We start from the raw sequence: 10,342 nt of genomic DNA on the forward strand, positions 1-10,342 counted from the left end.
TTACCCCTATCTGTCCTTTGGTGATGGCCTAGCCATCACACCCCTGTCCGCTGTCCTACAGTCCCACCGAGTGCCTGCAGGTTGTAGGACTAGCTAGGTCCTTTGCCTGTTTGGTCTAATCGTTCAGTTTCCCTCTAGCATATGTTGCTATGGGATTGCTGTTTTGGATAGCCGAACTGCCGGCAGAGGCCTCCTGTACCTTAGAGTGTTCTTCGGTCCTCCCTTGGACTGCCATGCGCTGCCCCCCCCCCCCCCCCATCGGACTGTCACCGGCATGGCTGCAAATGGATTGAAGCTTGATCACTACCGTGCTCTCCCCTTCCATTTGAACCCTCCTTCTAGAGGAAGGCAGAGTTGGGGTGGCGGCACTTCCTTTACTCATTGCTTTCTCTCTCTCTATGGACTGGTACTATCACTTCGTTGACTGCCGGCAGAAGTCAGGTAAGGTTGGTGGTTTGCCAGCCATTAGCTCACTGTTACAGCTCACTCTGCCGGCGACAGCCGGCAGTATATGCATAGGCCACTACTCAGTCACATTGTATGATGACAGCTGGTGTGCCTTCAGCCGGCAGCCCGCCCACAGTTCTAAGGTCGCCGGCAATTCGACAGACCACCAACATTGCAGAAGGCTTCTCCATTACCCAGCCACATTAAAGGATGACTGGGGCGACGTGCCGGCGAGCTGCTAACCTAACTATATTGATGACTGTGCCAGATGGGCTATCCTAAGTACTAGCCTTGCCGGCATGTCTATTGTATGAGAATATACAATAGCCAGTACATTTGTACTATTAAGATATACTTCAGACAGAAAACTATAGTATACACTTATACGATAGATATCTTTCCAACATACTCTGTGCATCCAAGCGCAGTCCCTTGTTGAGACCTACCTGGATTGGTGGACTGACCTCCCCCTCTTCACTACGCTGATTGTTTATCAGTCCCTCCAATTCTCACTATTAACTTCCTGGAAGTATATGTTGCTTACACTATCCTCTCTCTTGGATCAATATCTTCCATCGGACCTCCTACAATGACGTCCTAGGATTAATAGTGAGAAGGGTCACAGCAATTGGCTGGGCGGGATTCACAAGTATGTGTCTTTCCTAATTCTTTTCCAGCTTACCTATCCTAAGCTTACAATAAGAAAGGATTCAATTGTATAATTAATATGATTTTAAGTCTACTGTGATAGACTTCATCGTACTCATATTCTTCTCTTTTCTTTACAGGAGGAATACGTCCAGTGCGAGAGCACCTTTTGCAGTGTGCGTCGCAGGGATTTCTACGGGCATCAGGTGCCGTACGCACTCCTGCTGCTCCATTACGAAGGGTTCTTTGAAGTATTGGGACCCACAGGCGTGCACCACGTGCAAGGACCTGTTGCGTGAGGGATTTGAGACTCGCCAGTCTATGGAGTCAAGAGATAACGCTCGGAAGAAACTACGCAAGTGGGTGCGTGGTTTTCAGAAGAACGCCACGGGTCCTTATCTTCCTAGCGAGCGCATGAGGGCCTTGCTGTTCCCTAGGGCATCTGCGGATGCCGTAATCCCTCAACTTCACCCTGAGATCCCATGCGTCCAGCTGACGATCGACTCAGATGTCTCGGATACAATGAAAGACATCCACATCGAAGATGATAGGATGTCGGAGGTGTCGGAAGAAACCGAGAAGGACCTTTTGGCTGATGGCCAAGAAGAGGAGTCTACTGTGGTTCCAGAGTCGGAAGAAGAGGATGTGCCATCCCGTTCTGTGACGTCGACCTCTGCCCCGGGACCGGTACCTTCTACCTCGTCTACTCCCTTGCCTACGAAGTCGGATGAGACCATGGCTGCGATTCAGACCATGATGGCGATCTTCGACGAGAAGATCAAGCAGGGGGACATGGAGTTTAAGAAGGAGAGTCTCCGCCTGTCGCTTCGAGGGTCTCAGAAGAGGCTCAACGTCAAGGATCTTCCCTCCTGCTCAGAGATCAACCCTTGGAAGCAGGCTGAGTACATGCCTATCACCAATGGGAAGATAGTCATGTCGTACAAGCTAGGCGCCATTCCCATTGAAGATGTGGAATTCTGGCCGAACTTCGATTCGTACCCTGACTGCTTTGTTCGTCTCAAGACGGAACCCGCTTCCAAGGAAGAAACGGAGCCTAAGGAGGTCATCGTCTTCGACCACTCCAAGGCTCAGGCGCTGTTCGCCGGCTGCCTGAAGGAAAGGGGCTACACCAATTCCAAGGTGCCAGCCCTAAGCAAGAAGCACCCATCTTTTCTTGCTCCCAACACCATGGTTTTTCCCTTCACGGAAAAATCCTTCAAGGCAGTACTGAAGGCAGTGGAAGCGGGAAAACCTTGTCCTACCCTCGAGGATTGTAGGCCCCTCTCCTTAGCTCTGCCACCTGACGACAAAGACTGGAAGGATATTCAGTTGACTTTCTCGGTTGAGAAGTTGGAGGTCGACATCGCTGGACGACAGTTCAACGAAAACCTCCCCCAGCTATCCGATTTCCTACTGCGTAGGGAACAGGATACGAAAGAGAGACTGTCTGCTTCTCTCTCTCTCAAGGTGTCCATGCAGACAATGGCCGGTGAACAGAGGACCCTGGACATGTTCATGGTCCTTACCAAGACTCACTTGGCAACTCTGACGAAGGACTTCTATAGCTTCGTCAGGGCACGACGGGCGTTCAGGGAGTTCGTGTTTGCATGTGCGACCGTCAAACACGAACCTCGAAAGTTAATTTCTTCCAACGTATGGGGAAAAGATCTCTTCCCCTCCGACTTGGTCAAGGAGATTGTCGACAAGGCCGCCACGGAGAATAGGAACCTTCTCCAGAAGTGGGGCATGTCGGCAAAGAGGAAGTCTTCTCCAGATGAGGGTACCCAGCCTAAGAAGACATCCAAGAGACCAAGGCTACCACCTCGCCCACCAAAACGACAACTTCCCGTGACCCCAACACCACAGCTAGTGGCACAAGCCCAACCCACCTTCCTGCAGGTTCCCCAGCAAGTGGTGACTCAGTCACCAGCCTTCACCCGAGCTTACGAGAGGTAGTCTACTACCTTTCGTGCCAGAGGCAGAAGCTCAGGAAGAGACTCCTCTAGACGTCCCTCCAGAGGGAGAGGAGGAAGGGGGGCAAGCGATCGAGGAGGCAAGCCCTCCGGAAACAAGAAGCAGTGAGTTGCTTCCGGTAGGAGGAAGACTCTGTCTCTTCCAGGATCGTTGGACCTTCGATCCCTGAGCCCACAGCATCGTCAAGAATGGACTAGGATGGAGCTGGAAGCAATTACCTCCAGCTTTTCCACAATTCTTTCAGCACTCCACCCCCATTCTGGAAGAATATGTCTGAGAACTCTTGAACGAAAAGGTAATCAAGAGAGCAAAGTCCATCAAGTTTCAGGGAAGGCTGTTCTGTCTTCCCAAGAAAGACTCAGATGAACTCAGAGTCATTCTGGACTTGTCTCCTCTCAACAGGTTCATTGAGAACAACAAGTTCAAGATGCTAACCCTTCAGCATATAAGGGCCCTATTGCCCAGAAAGGCATACACAGTCTCAATAGACATGGCAGACGCCTACTGGCACATTCCGATGAATCGCCAGATCTCCTCCTACCTAGGATTCAGGCTTCAGAAAAGAAAGTACACTTTCAGAGCCATGCCCTTCAGACTCAACATAGCCCCAAGGGTCTTCACGAAGCTTGCAGAGACTATCGTTCAACAGCTACGCCTACAAGGTGTTCAGGTAATGGCCTACCTGGACGATTGGCTGGTGTGGGCAGCATCGGAAACGGAATGCCTGCAAGCATCCAAGAAAGTGATTCAATTCCTGGAACATCTAGGATTCAAGATCAATGCCAAAAAGTCTCGACTATCTCCAGCTCAAAAGTTCCAATGGCTAGGTATACACCGTCTCTCCATTCCATTAAAGAGGAGGAGAGAAATAGCGAGGTCTGTCAAGAGACTCCTCAAATCCAAATGGATTTCAAGACGTCAACAGGAGCGTGTGCTCAGCTCCCTCCAGTTCGCTTCGGTGACAGACCCAGTGCTGAAAGCGCAGCTAAAAGATGCATCAGGAGTCTGGAGAAGATACACATCAAACGCTCGAAGAGATCTCAAGAGACCACTCCCGTCTCGGCTTCGATTACTCCTCAAGCCATGGTCGGGGGCCAGCAAGTTCGATCCCCTCTACAACTGCCTCCACCCTCAGTTCCACACGGACGCATCGCTGGAAGGAAGGGGTGTCACCCCCATCAACGCAAGACTCGAGGAACTTGGTCCTCCCTGTTCAAGACGTTTCACATCAACATCTTGGAGGTCATGGCAGTCTTCCTCACACTGAAGAGATTATCTCCTCGCCCCTTAATCCACGTGCGACTGACGTTGGACAGTGATGTGGTGGTCAGATGTCTAAATCGTCAAGGCTCACGATCGCCTCAACTCAACAATGTGATATTAGCCATCCTCCGCCTTGCAGAGAAGAAGAGATGGCACTTACCAGCAGTTCACCTCCAAGGATTCCGCAATGTGACGGCGGACACTCTATCCAGGACAGCCCCGATAGAGTCGGAATGGTCCCTAGACGCAGAATCATTCTCCTTCATCTTACGTCATGTCCCAGAACTGCAGATCGACCTCTTCGCAACAAGCGACAACAAGAAACTTCCTCGATACGTGGCCCCGTACGAGGACCCTCGTGCGGAAGCAGTGGACGCCATGTCCCTGGACTGGAACAGATGGACCAAGATTTACCTGTTCCCACCACCCAACCTTCTGCTCAAGGTCCTCACCAAGATGAGATCCTTTCAAGGAACGGCAGCCCTAGTGGCTCCCAAGTGGCCCAGGAGCATCTGGTTCCCCCTGATTCTGGAATTACAACCGAAGCTGATTCCACTGCCAGACCCAGTTCTTTCTCAACAAGTTCAGAAGTCGACTGTCTTCGCTTCATCACAGAAAACCAGAGCCCTTCATCTCATGATTTTCTCTCCCTTGCCGTAAAGAAAAGGTTTGGAATCTCGAAGAATAGCCTAGACTTCTTGGAGGAATATAAGTAAAAATCTACCAGAAGGCAATGCGAGTCATCTTGGAAGAAATGGGTAACATTTGTCAAGGCAAAGAATCCGAAGGAAATCACGATGGATTTCTGTCTCTCCTTCTTTATCCACATTCATGAACAAGGTTTAGCAGCCTACACGATCACTACGTGTAAATCTGCCCTGACAAGACACTTGCTTTATGCCTTCCAAATAGACTTGTCTAACGAAATCTTTAGTAAGGCCCCTCCGAGACCTATTTCATGGTCTCTCGACAAAGTGCTACATTTGGCCTCAAGCTTGGACAATGAAACTTGCCTTTTGAAAGATTTGACCCAGAAAGTTATTTTCTTGTTTGCTTTATCCTTAGGGGCTAGAGTTAGTGAAATTGTGGCATTATCTAGGGAAGAGGGCCACATCTGCTTCGCTGACACGGGCGAGCTCACCCTCTTTCCTGACCCAACGTTTCTGGCTAAGAACAAGTTACCCACAAAGAAATGGGGTCCCTGGAGAATCTGCCCTCTGATGGAAGATGCCTCTCTGTGTCCAGTGGATAGACTAAAGGTCTATCTTCGCAGAACTTCAGACTTCGGAGGAGGACAACTCTTTAAAGGAGAAACATCGGGGTCAAACTTGTCACTTAAACAACTACGAATGAAGATCACCTACTTCATTTGCAGAGCGGATCCTGACAGTAGCCCGCTGGTCATGATCCTAGGAAGGTCACCTCTTCCCTGAACTTCTTCCAACTAATGGACTTTGAAAGTCTTCGCTCTTTTACTGGATGGAAGTCATCCAGGGTGTTCTTTAAGCACTATGCGAAGCAAGTGCAAGAAGTTAAACGATATGCGGTGGCGGCAGGTAGTGTTCTAAAACCTGCCGCTTAGTGCTGTGAGGAACAGTGAATTGTTATGGGACTAAAAATTCTAAAGGGTGTATATGTTGGCCCTAGTGCGCAACTAAGTAGTGGTCGTCATAGTAATGGCGATATGGACTGTTCTAATATACCGAGGTGATATAACATAGACTGAACACTAGTGCCGCATGTCCTGTACACAAGTGTATATTGAGACATTCTCAGAAAAACATTACAATATTATACGGATATTGAAGTGTGTGGCAAGTTTTCCTTTTCAGGTACTACAAATAATTCTGTTTATCTCAATGTGCCTATGTTATGTAACTGATTCTCAATTACAATTTTATACTATTTACATGTATGCTCAAATTTTATATTTTCACATGTATGCTTATTCTCATTTATTTATTTAAATAAATGTTAAAATGGTTTTATGCCTCTTCTTTCGCCCTAAAACATTTTTAATAAAGAAACTGTGAGAGTATTTTTTCAACCGTTCTTCTGCATGATGTATTGAACAATAATGATACTTTTATTCCTACGCTTACACAAACCTTTCCATTGAAATGCAACTTGTTCTACCACTTGATACAAACTTGGGCTACAGACATGCAATGAGGCCTGCATGTCTCCTTAGACAGCTGGGATGGTTCAGTGTAACATGCAACTTCGAGACTTTTCCCGAGTCTGATTCGACTCTTCCCTGTAGGGGGCAGGAAGCACTAACATTATATATGTTAAGCGGAAACGACTATAACGGTGTTGTCGTAGGCCTCCTAGGTCCTAAAGACCAAGGAAATATTGTCTGGAAGTCGAAGGCACAACTGGGAAATCCACGATACATTAATGCTCTGGTAAACTTCCATCAGGACGACATGGCCTGAGCCCAAAAAACGAAATCTATTTTTGGGTGAGATAGCCATGTCGTCCTGATGGACCCACCCTCCTTTCTTGGAAACGCCTTAGCAGGCTCCCTCCCTATCTTACTGTATCTGGAGGTATTGGCCAAATGCTAAAAGGAATGAAATGGTGGGCGGATGCTACGTCATCCAAGATAGCGACTGGTATGACATCATCCGAGTGCCCATAATAGTAACGGAGGAGAATTTTGTAACGGCTCCTCCCATATCTTGTCACTAATTCCCCCTCGAAGCGTAAACGCTATGTGGGGTGCAGATAGCTATGTGGCGTGTCAAGAATACGTCCCCAGTTATATTGCGATATCCTAAAAGGCAACTTTAAAGATATGCGCGCCAGAAGTTAGAATTCTGGAGACCTTTAGTTTAAGTCTCTGGGAATATCCACTGTAGTCAAATATACCCTAGGAAGCTACTGAAGGAACCTTCTATCAGGACGACATGGCTATCTCACCCAAAAACAGATTTTTTGCTTCGCTCAAAATCCGTTTAATAGGTTATTATTCATAGCTCCTGTACTGGAATCACTTTGCCATGGCCAAATCTGTTGATAATTTTTTTTTTTTTGGAAGCTAACTTATATTTTTTACACAATAAAAGTCTAAATTCACTTCTTGGTTGTTTCTTTTGGTTTTATGAAATGGATGATAATAGTAATGTATGCATGCATAAGGTAGTTTTGTATTACAACAACTCTAGAATATCAGGCCCATATTTTTTTTGTGGAACCCATAATGGTTAATCCAGCAATTTTGGTAATCTGGTAATGATTCACCCTGAAATGTACCATATTAGCTAGAGTATACTACAGTTGATTTTAATGTTTTGTTAACCTTTACCATTTACAAGTCTAGTCTTGTTTCCTTTCAGCTACAATAATACTGCAGCGACTTGGCCTCCATAATCTGTTGTCGGATGAAATGCGTAGATTGATTGAAGAGGAAAACCTATATTCAAGTATTTCAACTTCTGCTTCAAAAGAGATTCCAAAAGTGAAACACAAGACCTCATCTGCGAAATTAGGAACATTTCATGGAAAGTGTACATACGATAACACATTTAGATCATCTGTAAATGAAAATAAAAGTGAACCAGTTATTGAAGAGCTTGAAGAACAATTAGCCTTACTGCAAGAAACCAGTCAAAGCTTAAGTGGTGTACATGATATGAAGCAGCATGGAAAGGCTTTCGAACACAATTTTGATTCATCACTTTGTACAGGTTCAAGTAATGAATATAGTTCAGGAGACAATTTGGAGCCCCTCAAATGCAAAAGTAGAAAAAGAAACATGGAAGTAATTACAAAATCAAAAAAATTTAAGGCAGAAAGGGAAATAGTTATGAAAAAAAAATCAAATGCACCAGTCAAAGAAAGGGAAAAATTATTTACTGTAGAAAGTGGGGAGATATTTACTGGTACAAACTTAGATACTGAGGAAGCATGGAGGAAAAAGAGAGGGAGTTGTGAAAATAAAAATGATATCATTCATGATTCTGGGAATGTGAAACCTTCAAAGTCTATGGTAAAATGTGTTTTTAATAAGGGAGACTTCTTTGACGGTGAAAGTTATATTCAGAATAATGTCAAGTCTCTTTTGATTAAAGCAAATAATGACAATCTCCATGAGCTACAACAGAAGCTCAATTATGGAAATTTAATGGTTATAGAAAGTCATAATGAGTTGAAAAGGCAATTGCAACAAGAAGACTCTCAGTATCAGATCAGTGAAGTGCTAGAAAATACTAATGATTTAAGTTTCAGTGATAACATGAAATATATCAACTGTGAAAAGGAAAAGGACTTTGAGACAAATTGTAATATGAGTCAGAGTAAAAAGGGAATTAGAAGTCATAAAAAGAAATTGACTTGCACTGCAGCAGCTGAAATTAAGAATAAAATTGTAACTGAGAGAAATAAACCTGAAGCCATCAACTCGAAACTTTGCCAAACAACCAAAAAAGAAACGTTTATTGAAAAGGATATGCTAGCAAACAGTATCTCAAAGGGAGGAATAAGTTCGTCCATTGATGAAATAAATCTTGATAAAATGGATGATTATCCAGAAACTGTTGCTGTCAAGAACTCTCCTCTTAATCTAATACAAAGGTTTGCTTTCCATAAAAAGAATGAAAAATGCTTTAAAATGCTTCAAGTTAATAGAAAAGATAATGAAAATTATAGTGAAGATATAAACAGTGGTAAAACACTTGAATTAAGGAATAAGAATACTATTTATCCCAACAAGTTGCAGATATTAAATAAGGAGAATGAAAATGAAATCTGGGAAAATTGCATTTCTCGGTGCCATGAGGACTCTGTGTCAATTCAAGATAACCAACATCTTGAATCAACAGAGTGTAAAGAAGTACCGAAAAAAATTGCGGAAGATAGGCAAGGTGGTGAGATGAGTATTATAGATCCTGGGATACCAAAATGTAATTCAAATAATCATATAGATAGTATCTCTGGATGTCATTTTGCCAACAATTCGCCAGATGTCTTGATATTGCAAAAGGACAAATTAGAAATTAAATCCCTTGGAAACTGCCTTCATGATGCCATTAGTAAGGGTACACATTATCATGCTGACATTCCTAGTAGGGAAAAAATAAATATACCCAAAACTCGTACACTGTTTTCAAATTTCACCAGCCCTTTCTTTTGTGCCAGTCAGGAGTCTTGTAAGTCAAATCCTTCGGCATATTTTATTGGTGAAACAGTTTCATGTGAAGCTCATGAGGATGTTGATTTTGATTTGAAATTGTAAAATTAGAAGTTACATTACATAGTTTAATTACAGTTGTTGTCTTTGTCCATAATTGTTAATTAGTTTTTTCCATTGCATTTTTATTATAAAATTTTCATGTTTCCATGCAATGCTAAAACTTCCAAACTATATTTAACCGTTAGCCTTTTTAAAATATGATATGTACATTAAAGTGGTATAATTAATGGTTTAAGCTGTTTTGGGGAGTTTGATTTGTGCCTAACCAAAAACTAGTTTCATTTTAAGTTATATATCCAAGATGTATCATTATTTGTAACAATAATTATAGAAGCCACAAGAGATTTCATTGTCATTCCTGTGTTTATGCCATCATGCTCAGTACTCTGAAAATTTAGCCCTAAATCCACTTATGTCATGCCTTAGAGGTAAGTAATAACACAATACATACTACTAAACTTAATTATAGCCTTGATTTTGTCTTCCTCTGAGAAATTGGAGCATGTATTTGAATGTCACATTTATTTACTCCTTTAACAGCATTTCTATCTTTTGTATTCTTTCTGCTTATTATTATGATTTCAGTGATTTACCTGTGAGCAAGGCTGGCATACGGTACGGTATGGTACGGAGTACGGTACGGTACGGTTGATATTTAGTCTATAAGTACGGTACGGAATTACGGTACGGTAATTTTACCAAGGTACGCTACGGTACTGTTCAGGTATGAAAAAATTGGCAAATTTCGTACCGTACCTTAACTTAGGCTTGGATATCTATCACTTCGCAATTACTGTTAATGCATATTTGGAC

The 10,342-nt window shown here is 43.7% G+C and overlaps 1 protein-coding gene across 1 annotated transcript in view; it reads left to right on the top strand.

The window, feature by feature from the left end:
* LOC137653400 (DNA helicase MCM9-like) overlaps nucleotides 1-10,104 on the top strand; it is a 524,132-nt gene extending 514,028 nt beyond the window's left edge. The window contains exon 13 of the mRNA XM_068386747.1: nucleotides 7,674-10,104. Within this exon, the coding sequence (XP_068242848.1) occupies nucleotides 7,674-9,571 (1,898 nt within the window). The 3' untranslated portion in view covers nucleotides 9,572-10,104. The remainder of the gene's footprint in view (nucleotides 1-7,673) is intronic.
* Nucleotides 10,105-10,342: the final 238 nt, after the last annotated feature.

Source organism: Palaemon carinicauda, chromosome 14 (assembly GCF_036898095.1).
Source record: "Palaemon carinicauda isolate YSFRI2023 chromosome 14, ASM3689809v2, whole genome shotgun sequence".
In the NCBI taxonomy this organism is placed as follows: Eukaryota; Metazoa; Arthropoda; class Malacostraca; order Decapoda; family Palaemonidae; genus Palaemon; species Palaemon carinicauda.